The sequence below is a fragment of the Vicia villosa genome, linkage group LG6 (genome assembly GCF_029867415.1).
Source record: "Vicia villosa cultivar HV-30 ecotype Madison, WI linkage group LG6, Vvil1.0, whole genome shotgun sequence".
In the NCBI taxonomy this organism is placed as follows: domain Eukaryota; kingdom Viridiplantae; phylum Streptophyta; class Magnoliopsida; order Fabales; family Fabaceae; genus Vicia; species Vicia villosa.
This window is the reverse complement of record NC_081185.1, coordinates 35,064,621-35,079,199: the sequence shown is the minus strand read 5'-3', so window position 1 is coordinate 35,079,199 and position 14,579 is coordinate 35,064,621. Positions and strand designations below refer to the sequence as shown.

At 39.5% G+C, this 14,579-nt stretch overlaps 3 protein-coding genes across 3 annotated transcripts; 2 read left to right on the top strand and 1 right to left on the bottom strand.

Annotated features, from left to right (window-relative positions):
• Window positions 1-886: 886 nt before the first annotated feature.
• Window positions 887-4,534, bottom strand: LOC131613519 (uncharacterized). Its single transcript, XM_058885181.1, has 3 exons — window positions 3,099-4,534; window positions 2,713-2,999; window positions 887-927 (listed from the first exon to the last, which is right to left on the bottom strand). The coding sequence occupies exons 1-3, from the start codon at window positions 4,532-4,534 to the stop codon at window positions 887-889; spliced, it is 1,764 nt and encodes a 587-aa protein (XP_058741164.1).
• A 1,103-nt stretch (window positions 4,535-5,637) lies between these two features.
• On the top strand, window positions 5,638-6,992 carry LOC131613518 (protein MAIN-LIKE 2-like). Its single transcript, XM_058885180.1, has 3 exons — window positions 5,638-5,682; window positions 5,761-6,476; window positions 6,571-6,992. Exons 1-3 carry the CDS (start codon window positions 5,638-5,640, stop codon window positions 6,692-6,694), a joined length of 885 nt encoding a protein of 294 aa, XP_058741163.1. The 3' UTR covers window positions 6,695-6,992.
• Window positions 6,993-8,943: 1,951 nt separating this feature from the next.
• On the top strand, window positions 8,944-13,678 carry LOC131609099 (probable carboxylesterase 11). The gene is made up of 2 exons (XM_058880748.1): window positions 8,944-10,059; window positions 12,752-13,678. Exons 1-2 carry the CDS (start codon window positions 9,215-9,217, stop codon window positions 13,287-13,289), a joined length of 1,383 nt encoding a protein of 460 aa, XP_058736731.1. The 5' UTR covers window positions 8,944-9,214; the 3' UTR covers window positions 13,290-13,678.
• The last annotated feature ends 901 nt before the right edge of the window (window positions 13,679-14,579 follow it).

Sequence of the window (14,579 nt, the reverse complement as noted above, 5' to 3'; positions counted from 1 at the left end):
TGGGATAACCCATCTCACCGATCCACCACCATAAAGATTCGGCTACTTCTCTCACTAATTCCACACAATGGGAATTAGCTACCGCTGTCCCACCACCATAAGGGATACAGCCCACAACATGATTATGAAATGCATGCATCACATACAGCATGCTAATCATCAACACCAATCAACTGAATAATCATAATCATCAACCAATGCAACGACAATAGCCACACATAGGTATGCTATTTTTCAACCATCTCAACATACATTTTACATCAACAATACATGTATATTAATCATCAATCACAACCACTACGATTCATAATCATTTATCCACAACATACAAGCATAATAATATCACAACCGTTTGATATTCACCACGACATAATACATTTAACACAACAATATATTATCACCTCAGCAATCATACTAGCTAAACACCGCATAGCATGTTCGTACTGTTACTCAATCTACCACCAAATACAATCCACAAAACCAACAAAAATGATTTTTAAAATTATAATCCCCTAATATACATCATAAAATAGGGAATTAATTCATCTACCAGGTACTCGAAACGGCGTACAAAAAGGATTAACGGTTTAAAAGTTACGGATATTTAAAATAAGTATTTTTCCAAAAAGCTTCAGTGGTAACCGGTTACTCCAATTCAAGTAACCGGTTACTACCTTACGGAGTAACCAACAAGTCTATTCGTAACAGCGGTAACCGGTTACTTCAAAACCAGTAACCGGTTACTGCCTCCCAGCAGAACCACAGAACACAATTTCTAACAGTGGTAACCGGTTTCCCCAACTCAAGTAACCGGTTACTTCACAACGAATAGGCCATTTCAGTGACGTAACCTCAGGTAATCGGTTACCACTCCCCAGGTAACCGGTTACCTCGTACCAGAAACCCCAAAACTCCATTTTTCAGCACCTGCGACAATTCCAATCCATACCAGAACGTACCACAACGTATTGCAACATCAAACAGCACCAACAAACATGAAAATACACATTTACACATACTTCTAATCATGCTTTAACATCATTATTCAACACCAAACATCATTCACAACATAAATTGAACCAAAGTTCTATAAACCCCAAAACCCCAAACACCGACACATAATCCAATTCAGAATCCTAACATACGAATTCAATCGAATCATTCATAATACCCATAATAGAGGTTAATGAGAAGAATCCCCCCTTACCTCGATGTCGAATTCTTGGATGCTCTTGCTCTTCGCACTTGCTCTTCTCCCAATTTCACGTTCAATCTTCTCTTCTCCTTTTTGGTTCCCTTTTCACAAAATCTTCCTCTTTTGTATTTTATGGAAAATATAACCTTAGTTTAGTAAAAGGCTTTGCGACTGACACACCCCCCAATTGCTACTTGCGACACTGGCCCATTAGCCTCATTTTCCATAATTCTCTAATAAATCCAATAAAATGCCAAATAAATCCAATAAATAATTTAATTTCAATTTAAATTAATTAAGGGAAAACATGGGGTGTCACATCGTACTCCCCCTCTAAAAATCTCAGGAGAGTCCTCTTGAGTTGCTCGACGGAAGAGATATTCCAAAATATAACCGGCATGGGAGGTTTGACGGCGGAGAATATGACATGTCCGTTCCTTCTGCGATACTCCGGCTCAGGTTCGGCACGCCATGTTGATCTCCGGGGCGGCAACTCTGTTGTCCGGTGACATCCATCTGGCCTAGTGGTTGTCCGGCGAGGCATGGTTGTGTTTGTGTGATTGTTTGGTATTTGGAGTTTGTGTATCTGTGTGTAAACTCAACCATAGGAGCCCCTAATTTATAATAGTAGTGGGTAGAAAAAATTAATGATGTTGCGTACTGTTTACAAGCACGCCTAACATGTATGATAAATGCAGACACACTGATCAATGACTGACTTGATGGGACTAGACGAAAGCATGCGTATTTGACTGACTGTCCAAAATAAAGAGTGGCAGTATGGGCCATGAAGACAATTTCACTACGAGACAAAGACATAACTAGTTGATTTAATAAAGGATAATACAAATACATAACAAATAGAAATACAAATACAAATACAAATACAAATACGAATACTAATACAAATAGAAAAACATTGTCAATAAAAATACATATGACATACAACTAATTGTTGGTGGAATTTGATCCACGGTTAGGACAGGTATTTCTATTGTGCCCGACTTCACGACATATGCTACACTTTCGTACCATTTTCTCATGATCCATCTCGGTTGTGATCCGGGTGCTGTTCGGGCGGCCTCTTTTCTTTCTCCGCATGTTATCATTATGCCAAACCACGTCCCCTTCATACGTAGGCCAATAATCCTCCTTTGCCATCACTTGAAATGAGTTGTTGTACACCCCGAGCAAGGTATCTGTCTTGTAAATGGGAGATAAAAGTGCTAATGGATCTTGATGCGCATACGAACATGCTGCAATTACATGAGAGCATGGCATCCGAAAGGCTTGAAACTTTCCACAATCGCACCACCCTTCATCTATAAGAACCCTGTATTGTTGTCTCGGAAGGCCCTCGTTATGGTCAATCGTTTCCTTAACACTGAAGGTCCGGTTGAATCGATCGAAAGATGTCACAATGTGGCTGTTGGCTTTGGCAGATTGCTCTTTCATGAATTTGACGCATGTTTCGCTCCATAATTGTCCGGATTGTATAACTGCATTCCAACGCTCACCTCTTTTTGCGAAAAGAGAAGCCATCCTATAGTATGTTGCTTCCACCAAGGCAGTAATCGGAAGGTGTCTGATGCCCTTAAACACCCCGTTCATAGACTCCACAAGATTCGTAGTCATGTGCCCCCATCGCTTCCCGTTGTCGTATGATCTGGTCCATTTCTCTCTAGCAAGACTGTCAACCCATCTACCTGCATCTGGATTTGCCGCTACAATTTCTTGGCGATAATAATGGAACGTCGGTTGAGTCAACGCATATCCGGCATTGACAAGAGTCTTCCGAAGAGCCCTGTCCTTTATCTCCCGCATGAAATTTTGTGCAATGTGTCGAATACAGTAAACATGCGTTGATGTAGGGTTTTGCCACCCGTTTGCTGGATTGTTGTACGCACTCTCGATGGCAGCATGTCTGTCTGAAATCAAGCAAAGTCCAGGTTGGGGGGCAACGTGTGTCCGAAGATTTCTGAGAAAGAAACCCCAGCCTCCAGCAGTTTCTCCTTCCACAAGAGCGAAAGCAACAGGAAAGATGTTACTATTTCCGTCTTGAGCCACAACCATCAACATGGTGCCTTTATATTTTCCGTACAACCAAGTACCATCTATTTGAAGAATTGGTTTGCAATATGAAAATCCTTGTACACATGGGCGGAAAGCCCAGAAGAGCCTGTGGAATATCACATTTCCTTGAAGTGATGTTCCGTCTGGAGATTGCGCCGGAAGGGTCTCTAAAATAGTAACAGTCCCAGGAGCATACATTTGAAGCGCATATAAGAAATGTGGGAGTCGTTTATACGAATCCTCCCAATTTCCATACACAACTTCGATCGCCTTGGTCTTCGCCAGCCACGCCTTTCTATAAGACGGAGTGTAGTTGTACGTTGCAACGATATGAGAGATTATTGTTTTCACCTTTAACGATGGATCTTTTTCAACTAGAGGCAGGATTTCTTGACAAATGATGTCATAACTGAGCTTACGGTGATCTTGTGAAACGTTTGTGTTAACACATGTGTGATCTTGGGAAATATATCCTATAACCCATGAGTCACTTCTCTTCCTGTATGATGCATGCAACCTGAATCCACAATCAGTGTTACTACAGTAAATTTTGTACCTTTCGACATTGGCGCGATCAACTCTAAAATCAACATTGTTTGCCATATGAAATCTTTTTATCGCCATGATACATGCCTCCTTAGAACGAAATCTGTCTCCTACTTTTAACCGTTGATCTGTTTGGGTGTATGGGTCATAGAAAATATCAGTCGATGGTTCGTCATCCCCATCAAAATTCAGGTTCCTCATGTGCACTGGAGGCATATGCACTTGATCTCGTGGTACAACAACTTCCGGTTCATCCTCACATTCCTCGTTTACCAGGTCATCAACTTCTATTTCCGGTGCTTCTTCTTCTTCATCCACAACGTCGACCTCTGCTTGCTCGTCTCCAAGTGCATCAATGACCTGTGACTCAACCATCTGTGTGGGTTGAACTTCGGGTAGAGTAACATACAGTTCTATGCATTCGTAACCAGAATACTCATGATTGGCAAACATATTCTGCATGTCTTCATCGTCTTTGATCTCAACTTGGATAAACTTGACCGGGTTGTCCCCACGAAGAAATTGATATTGGTAAAAAATCTGGGATACACCACCCATTGCAAGCTTCGTCTCTAATCTCCCTTTGAAGTAACTGAAATTTGCTTTTCTGCTTAAACAAAATCGTTTAACCTCAGTGTTTCTAAACAGAAAACCAACTTCTTCGTTGTCATAGGTCTCGCCAAAAATATGAGCGTTGATAATGTATTGTGGAGGGGCCATTGTTGAGTGGGTAGAGAGTTTTATTTCAAATATGTAATCAGATGTGTAATGTGTTGTGTTAGTTTACACGTTATAGGTTTCCTTTATGTAGACGAACATTGAGTGATGACAATTATGAAGGCGAAAACTATACAATCACATGCGTACTGAGTTGATTTGATGAATAAATGACACTGCTGCACACCAGACTGTTTAACAATTGATTTGAGGTGTGCATGACAGTGCTGAACTGTTGCACAGTCGACTTGACCAGACACAACCATACTGTACAATCACATGCGAATAAAGTTGACGGAAAATGAATGCCTGAGTTGATTTGAGGTGTGCTTGACACTGGTGAACTACAGTCGACTTGACCAGACACAACCATACTGAACAGTGTACACTGTACAATCACATGCGAAGACTGTATGCTAATTATTTTCGGTGACACAGAAAACCCTAACCAAACCCTAACCCTAAATTTTCAAAAAAAAACATAGAAAACCCTAACAAAACCCTAACCAAACCCTAACCCTAAATTTTCAAAAAAAAAAAATAATAGTAGCATGTAGGCGCCACCTGGGGTGGCGCATTAGACCAATTTTTCCCAGCATGGCGCCACCTGGGGTGGCGCATTAGTGTTATTTCTTTTTTTTTTTGTTTTTTTTTGCCCTAATTTTGTCTAGTGGTCCCCACTGCCAAAACCCTAATCTGATCCGCCAGCATGTGATTTACCTGCATCGAAATACTGTATGCATGCATGCCTAGACAATTCAGCACCGAACACGGGATGCAGGCCTAGTCTATTCTGCCAGAAACAATTAATGCATGCATGCTTAGACAAAGTCAGCACAAAACACGGGAATGCATGGTCATTTCAATTCAACACAGAATGCATGTGAACCCATCTTTATCACTTTGATATATGTATCACATGCATGCTCACCACTTGGCCCTCATGCACTTAACATCAGCAACCACCAACCCTCTATAAATACTCTTATAGACTTGCTTTCTTTTCACCAACATATATTCTTCTTCTTCAAAAAAACACTTTGCATTTTCAAATCCGCAGAAAACTTAAAGAGTTCTTGAAAATGGCTCAACAACAACTTCTTACCATGGGTGAAACACACAGAGGAACTAGAGCGAATTTGGCGACCTATGTAAGTTTATACTTATTTATTTCTAAACATCTATGCGTATGTGATATCCAGTTTAATCGATTTATTTGTTGTTCTTAGGCTGTTGATCGATTCCGTACACGTTCTCACGCTTATGTTGAACCCGACGAGAGGATTATTCCGAATCTCCAAGCATGTGGCTTCGGACATATCATAAAAGTTAACAACAACACCATAGACAGAAAATTCATCCTTGCCTTGCAAGAGCGATGGAGGCCTGAAACCCACACGTTTCATCTTCCAATAGGTGAGTGTACTATTACTCTAGAGGATGTTTATATGTTACTTGGTCTGCCCATTGATGGCAAGGCTGTTAATGGATCTGTTCAACATGCTAATTCAATGTGTGAGAGAGTGTTGGGAAGAGATCTAGTTGTGCCTACTCAAGGTTCAAGAGGCCAGGGTATCAGTCTGGTCTCCCTTAGAGATTACTATGATGAACTCGTCATGATGGACAACTTTACTGAGGAGCATGTTTGGTTAATGACTAAGGTTTATATAATGTTGATGTTTGGTAAACTTTTATTCCCGGAGTCGACAGGTAACACTGTCAACTTTTTCTATTTAAGTAAATTTGACAGTATTAGCAAGATTAGGAAATATAGTTGGGGGTCCGCCGTTTTGGCGATGTTATACCAGTCTCTTTGTAAGAACGCGGTTGCCGAGAAGTGCACCTTCTATGGATGTGCGTTCCTCCTACAAGTATGGGGTTGGTGGAGAATGCCGACGCTGTCCCCGGTAGGCAGGAACAACTACACGTTCCCTTATGCAACAAGGTACGTCTTTTTCTCTTTTTCAACGCTATTCCTTGAATGCTAACTATATTTTTCATAAAAATCTGAAATAACATTTTTGCTCTTTTTTTTTTAGGTTCTGTGGTCCTAAATTGGATTACAGTAAGAATCCGAGGGGGAGTGTTGTTTTATATCGGGACCTAATTGATCACCTCCGAGCTGAAGATGTATTATCCCTAAACTTTTATATGATCATATAGATGTATTACAATTCATCATGCTTTTTAATAATATGTTATTTTTTCTCTCACGCAGTTTAATTGGAGACCATACTTGTTGCTGGACCATGAGCCAAACGAGAGTGACCGGGAAGTTTGGACTGCAGTAGTACCGATAATAAGGTTCAACATCATTGAGATGCACCAATCTGACCGTGTGAGACTGCAGTTTGGCATGCATCAACCAATCCCGGACCCCCCCACTGATTTGGGTCGCTGGCATATTAAAAGAGTTAACAATCAATGGGACCACGCAGATTATCGTACATTCGCACCTGAATTTTGTGAGATGTGGAGGCAGCGTCGCAGCCGTCTGTTACAATTCCCTGTAGCTCAACTCCCCATGTTTCCAACCGCGAGATACCTTGCTTGGTATAGAACAGTCACAACCCCCGATATGTATGTGTCAGACCCCTACTACCTACACGACCCCCGCCAACAACAACACGCACAACAACCACCCCAACAATACGCACAACAACCACCCCAACAATACGCACAACAACCACCCCAACAACCACCCCAAGAACCACCCCAACAACGACAACAACGCCAACAACGCCGACAACGCCAAACATCCGAGCAACCTGACCATGAGGAAAATTTCAAACAACACCAACAACGCCCTACCAAAGTCAACCCTTCCAACAACAATCATGGGGCTTCACCCAACAACTCCGTGACGCCGAACAATCCACTAGGCTACCCGTCCAACAACAATCGTGGGGCTTCACCCAACAACACTATGACGCCGGCCCCTCCTCCTCCACTAGGCAACCCATCCAGCAACAATCATGGGCCTTCACCCAACAACACGGCGACGCCGGCCCCTCCAGCTACAATAGGCAACCCAGCCCCGACATGGGTCTAGATGACAATTACGACCCAAACGAGCAAATGACCACTCAATCGCCACAGTACCAACAACATGGATACCCCACACCCCAATTTCCACAACACCAACAATATGGGTACACCACACCCCAGCAAACAATGCCATTTTTTCAAGGTCAATCAAGCGCTGGGTTTTACCGACCATGTGACGCAACTCCACCGCCAAGACAAATCTTTGAGGGCATGGGGACCCGACTATTTGACAGCAACATACAAGAATACATGTCCAATGAGCGCATGGAGGGGCTAATCCGAGGACCGCCTACCCAGACACAACAAGAACAACCAAGGAATAGGGGGGGTCGTGGAGAAGTGGCTCGTCGAGATCCTTCCAACCGGATTCGAACAGTTCCAGATTGCGGAACTGGCGGTGAGAGGGGTCATGGTCCGGCGCCGGGTCGGAGGGGTCATGGTCGGAGGGGTCGTGAATAGCATAATATCCATGTTTTATTATTTATCTTATTTGTACCGTATTTGTAATGTTTGAACTGTATGACCGTATTTCTAAGTTTGTTTCTGCATTTCTTGTACTTGTAATGTTTGGAATAAATGACATGTGGTGTTTCATTATTTATTTAATTGTTAAAACAATTTTATTAATAAATAAAAAACTAAAATATAACTTATTTATTTATGTTAAAAACAATTTTATTAATAAATAAAAAAAATTAAAAAAAAATTAGTATATAAACAATTAAAAAAAAAAAACAAAAAAAAATTAAAAAAAAATTAGTATATAAACAATTAAAAAAAAAAACAAAAAAAAAAATAAAAAAAAAAAGGGAAATGTACATAGGCGCCACCCTAGGTGGCTAAAAATCAAAAAATGTACATTGATGCCACCCTGGGTGGCGCATAGGTTAGGAGAAATTGGGGGTTGGCGCCACCTGAGGTGGCTCCTATGTGGACGCCACCTCTGAAACCTGGTCATACCGGTAATTTTTCCGAAAAGATGATTTTTGGTGTAAATAAATTATTAAACATGGTTATTTGGATTTTTTTTTCAACTTCTTACCAACTAAGCAAATATTTTTCTATAAAATAATTCTTTTCATTTCTTCCAATTTAAATCTAACAAAGAAAAAAAGAAATTATTTAAATATATAAAAAGTGTAATGAACAGTTTTTGTTCTTAATTAAATATATAAATAAAAATTTAATTTATACTACATTACTAACTTGTATTACATAAAATAATTATGCAATCAATACAAAAAAAAGAAAATAATTATACATAAAAAACTTACATATAAGTTTTTTTTTTAACTTCTGCCTTTAGAGTCGAAGTTAGCATTACTTATTATTTTAAATCAATGATATCATTGTTTTTACTAGAAATTGTTTATATTATTGAATAATTGAAATTCCAAAAAGCCAACTAGAGCCACCGGCATCCCAGCTAAAAGCTGCATCTAAAGCAAATCATCCAAATCCAACGAACGCATCTCTCTCACCTCACTCCATCATCTTCTTCAACCAATTTCTCTTTTCCATAAACCCTATTCCCAATCTTCTAAACTTGAACAACAACAAAAAAACCCATATTATTATCATTATTCAAATAAATATCCAATCCAAACTTCAAAACTGGAGTTGCTTCCCTGAGAAATGCCAAGTGTGGCTGTAAAACTCTACAGCGTATTCTTCAAGTTCCTCTTGAAGCACCGTTTACAAAACCGAATCCAAGCCCAACCCGATAATAACTCCAACTCCTTTGGTATCACTTCTCGACCCGAAGAATCCGTCGCTAACTCTAACCCTTCCTTTACCGACGGCGTCGCCACCAAAGACATTCACATCGATCCTTTCACTTCTCTCTCTATCCGAATCTTCCTTCCTCAATCCGCTCTTTCCCCTCCCGACCCTCATTCCAAACCTAACTCCAACCCTAAACAACAAGATCCCGAACCTGGCACTGGATCTACCACTTTCCGAAGAAGTAGCTATGGTCCTCCGTTCAGGGAAGAGCTCCGAGGGAGGAATAGTAACGGTGTTGAGGGTTTGAATTTGATGGGCGCTGGTGTTGAAAACGGCGCTGGATTGTACCGTGGTTACTCGCCGGCGTTGGATAATCGACGGAGGAAACTGCCGGTGATGTTGCAGTTTCATGGGGGTGGTTGGGTTAGTGGGAGTAATGATTCGGTGGCGAATGATTTGTTTTGCCGGCGGATCGCCAAGCTTTGTGATGTGATTGTGGTTGCAGTTGGGTATAGGTTGGCGCCGGAGAGTAGGTATCCGGCTGCGTTTGAGGATGGGTTGAAGGTGTTGAATTGGTTGGCGAAGCAGGCGAATTTGGCCGAGTGTAGTAAATCTATGGGGGTTGGTGGAGGAAGCCATGGTGGTGGTGGTGGTGGCGGTGGCGAGTTTAACAAAGATAATCATAGGCATATTGTTAATTCTTTTGGTGCTTCAGTTGTTGAGCCTTGGTTGGCTAGTCATGGAGATCCAACAAGGTTTTCACTATTTCATTGCTCTATTCCATTATTTTTATGTTAACTGTCATGAATCATGATCCTTAGCCTGTGTTGTTTGCATTATTATCTCGTTAATAATTTCAAGATTTAGAATTTAAGATTGACGAGTAGTCTTTTTCTTGCTCGTATTGTCAATAAGAGTAGCAGTTTGTTCTAATTCTGCGAGGCTTAATTGTTATATCTGCTATTTGAATTTGGCAACATTTTCTACGAAATCATTTGTCACAAAACTTTACTGGTTTGTTAAGTTCTGCTACTCTATAGTGCCACTATATCCACTATTTCACAACTTTTTTTTTTATACTTTGCTTGTTTGTGAGTGAAATGCCTTCTATTATTATTTTCTCTTGTAGATATATAGTGATTCATTAGAGAACCTACTATAATAAGGTAGGTCAAGGGATCTTTGAGTTTTGGGAAAGAGGTGGGGAGGGGAGTATACTGAAGAGCGAAACTCTGATTATGATTATGATGGATGCTAAATTTAGTTGAAATCCAATTTTTCTGTTGTGTGACATGAATTGATTGAATAGAGGTGCTGTCTGATAAACAACTAACAGCCTATTATGTGAGTAATCTTTGGCATTTTGTTTTATTTATTTGATAAGCCACATATTTCGGCATTTTCTGATTTGTCGGGCAAATTGTTTGCTATTTAACCTATTATCTTGTTTCTACTGATGTGCAAATTTTCATGTGGTCTTAATCTAACCCTTTCTGTGCTAAAATCGAGTTTCATTGCATTTTCTTGTTACAAAAATGTAGATGGAAGAAATGAACTAGCATATCCGTAGTTCTTTCTTTCTTGTTTTTATCTGATAGTTTGTTTACTAGACTCGTTATTGATTTATGGTCGGGGTATCAAATTTCCAGTTTTTTTAGAAGGAAGCATCATCCATACTATGCCTGTGAAGTGCCTTTTTAAAATTTTATTTCCTTCTATTTAGTATGTTTATGCTGTTTTTTAGCTGTGCCCACAAGATGTCTCTATCCTAATTTAATAGCATCCATTGGCACTATTATGCGTTTTATGATCAGTGTGTCCTTTTAATCGAGTTAAGTAATTTAAATGCATCCCGTAAGGCCTTATTCTACTCTATCCATTTTATTGACAAAAGGGTAAGTAGAGTGTTTTCAATTGCGGATAGCGGAAAATAGAGGATTGCTATGCAATAGTGCTAGAGCGGCTATTTGCCAAAATTTTGTACTAAATATGGTGGTTTGTCTAAATTCTGCCACACTACGCCGGTATAGTGCTGTTATACCGGCTATTTAACAATATTGTCTAAGAAATTACTATATGTAGTAGGCCCATAGTAGGGGCCCACAAAGAAGAATAATGACATGCTTCCCATTAATTTTTTTTTATTCTCTCTTTTATTTTAGTTGATTCTATAACCATTTTTGGAGTTTTCTGGTTTACTTTTAATTGTTTTTTTTTTCCGATGCTCTTCTTTATCTTATAGATATGGCTAAGAATATTGTGTTATCTTTAATCTTGTCTCCCCTGTATCTGGACACGGTATCCCCACATTATCTTCTATACTAAGCTGATTTCTAGGATGCCTTTGTTTAACATCCCAAATGTTTATACTTCAAAGTTTTGTTAGGGAATATTTAATAATGTTGATGATCAAATATTATAATTTTTTGTTAGGACCCAAGCCAACAATTTGGGAAATTCATTACAGAAAAAGTAAGAGAGAAAGAAGGAAATGCTAATGTGGCATGGGGGTGAGGAGAGAGTGTTATCAAGCTTAGGGGATACAGTTATATGGGAACATAGAAGAGAGAAGGAAGGAGTATCTTGGAAATTTTTTTCGGGGTTCGTTACGGGCATAGTACATTGTTCTCAATAGGAGGAGCTCAACTCTGTGTACAACATGATATTCATTGTTCTGGAGTTGTCTTTTTATTTTCAGCATTAATACAACTTGTTTTTCCACTATTGATATTGTTTCTCTGTACTGTGCAACGAGTTCATATCAATTTATTTTTGAAGTAGTGGTTTACAAATAATAAGCTGCTTATTATTGGAATGCATATTTTGCTATTGTTTAAGTGATTAGGTGAATTAAGACTTTTGTTTGGGCATGTGGTGTAACATACTATGATATTGATAGGTAACCTTGATTAGCTAGCCAGTTAATGGATTGGTTAGTTTGGGGGAAACAGTGAGTAATGAGTGTATATAAATAAGAGGAAGGGTTTAGAGGGAAATCATCTTGTCATTTGGTAAATAGTTGTGGCCTTAGAGCATTTGGGACGTAGGCTGTGCCTCAAATGTCTGCTGTAGTGTTGTACTTTCCTGTTTCCAGAGTATTCTTCCCTATTTTCTTGCAGGTTAATACTCTATTAGTTCTATAACTATAACTGTTCAAATCAACTTTATAGTGTTCTTTTTTGTTCCAACATGCATTGTTGGGTATATGGTGTTGCATGTTACATTCTTAGTGGACTGGTGTGATACTCTCTAAGTCTTGGAATACCTAAGAGTCTCTCCTCTAACAGGGCCCTTTTTTGTGTGAATTAAAAACTATAATACCATCATAAGTTGCAGAATCACACTTTTACATAGACGCCGTTATATTATTTGTCATTTCTCGCTGTCATGCTTCCTTTTTGTTCCAGTTGTAATTGACCTTTTTTTATTTCTTTAATATTGAAACAGATGTGTTCTTCTTGGAGTGAGTTGTGGTGCAAATATTGCAGACTACGTGGCTCGAAAAGCTGTAGAGGGAGGCAAGCTTTTCGACCCTGTCAAGGTGGTAGCCCAGGTCTTGATGTATCCATTTTTTGTTGGCAGCGTTCCCACGCGTTCTGAAATAAAATTGGCAAACTCCTACTTTTATGACAAGGCTATGTGCATGCTTGCTTGGAAACTTTTCCTACCCGAGGAAGAATTTAGTTTGGACCATCCAGCAGCTAATCCCCTGGTCTCAGGTCGGTCTCCTCCTTTAAAGTCGATGCCTCCAACATTGACAGTGGTGGCAGAGCATGACTGGATGAGGGATCGTGCCATTGCTTACTCAGAGGAGCTCCGGAGGGTGAATGTTGACGCACCTGTTCTCGAGTATAAAGATGCAGTGCACGAATTTGCAACACTTGATGTACTTCTCAAAAGCCCTCAGGCCCAGGTTTGTGCCGAGGACATTGCAATCTGGACCAAGAAATATATTTCACTTCGGGGTCATGAATTCTCGTATTGAGTAGGGTATAAAAAACTTACGATGAGGATTCCCTGGTAGATATTTACCTTCTCTCAACTTCGAAATTAGCTTCAGATCACTCTTTTGCTGCTATTACCCTGGAAAAATTATATTATTTGATTGGTTTTGATGCTTTATAAGGTGTTGGATATTGACTTGTTCCATGTTTGTACCACTTACCCGTTCTTTTGTAAGATAGATTTAGTAGGATTAGTTGAGCCATTGAGAGATGCATATACCTCATGCGTACCAACCATCTTAGGACATTCTTGTGCATTTTTTCATGTGTATTATGTGTCATATTTCTTATTGAAATTTATAAAATTTAATGAGCCATTCTCTTGGCATGTGTATGTGATGTGATTTCTAATTCATCTATCATTCTAGTAGTACGCCCTTTATTGTTAAATTATCTCATTGACCTGAACTACTCAGATCTTTTTTTTTTTCTGCTGCAAAAACTCCACAACTCCTGGAAATGATATGATATACATGATAAGAGCTATGCCCTAAAATACTGATATCCTTCTTGCCTGGTATGACAAAAGCTCTGTCCTATAATATATGATATCCTTCTTGCCTGATATGTTGGTGGGCAGAAACTGTGCATGGAGTCACCCTCTATGTAAATGTTCATCATCCACAAATGCGATTGGGAGGTGATGACTTTGTTCTTCTAGCATAATATTAGTTAGAGGTTTTCCTTTGATGATGATAAACTTGCTTTAGTGTTAGGTGTTAGCTTAGCCTCTTTCTAATATACAAGGATTTGTTTCATTCTTTGTTTCTCATTTCTTTCATTTATGCTGAAACTGTTTTGTTGGAATTTGTCAAAGTGTAGTCGTGCATGCTTATTGATAAATCCATATTTGTTCTGGAATGTGTGACCAACAATGAAATTAAGATTCTATATTGAAAAAGACTTTTGCAATTAAGTTACAATTTAGTGAAGCCCTATGAGAATGTAAAGGCCTATGCTTCCTTAGTAAACGTACGTGCATTGTTGGACTCAATATTATATATTTTTCCTCGATGATTATTCTCTCTAGGATTAATTTGCTGAGTATAAATACGGCAAAGTCTTTACATTAGTCTCTCGGTGCTTTATCTCAAACCTTTTGAGGAGACTGCCCCCACATAATCAATGCCTGTGTGAGGGGGATACATATGGAAGCCTAAGCAAGATAATGAAACTCTCACAAAGTATGTAGTCTTATTATGCTGGCCAAGTTTAGTTTTGCTTGGTGGCCTCAATACTGGAAGCTCTTTGAGGGTTAGGGTACTGCCAAC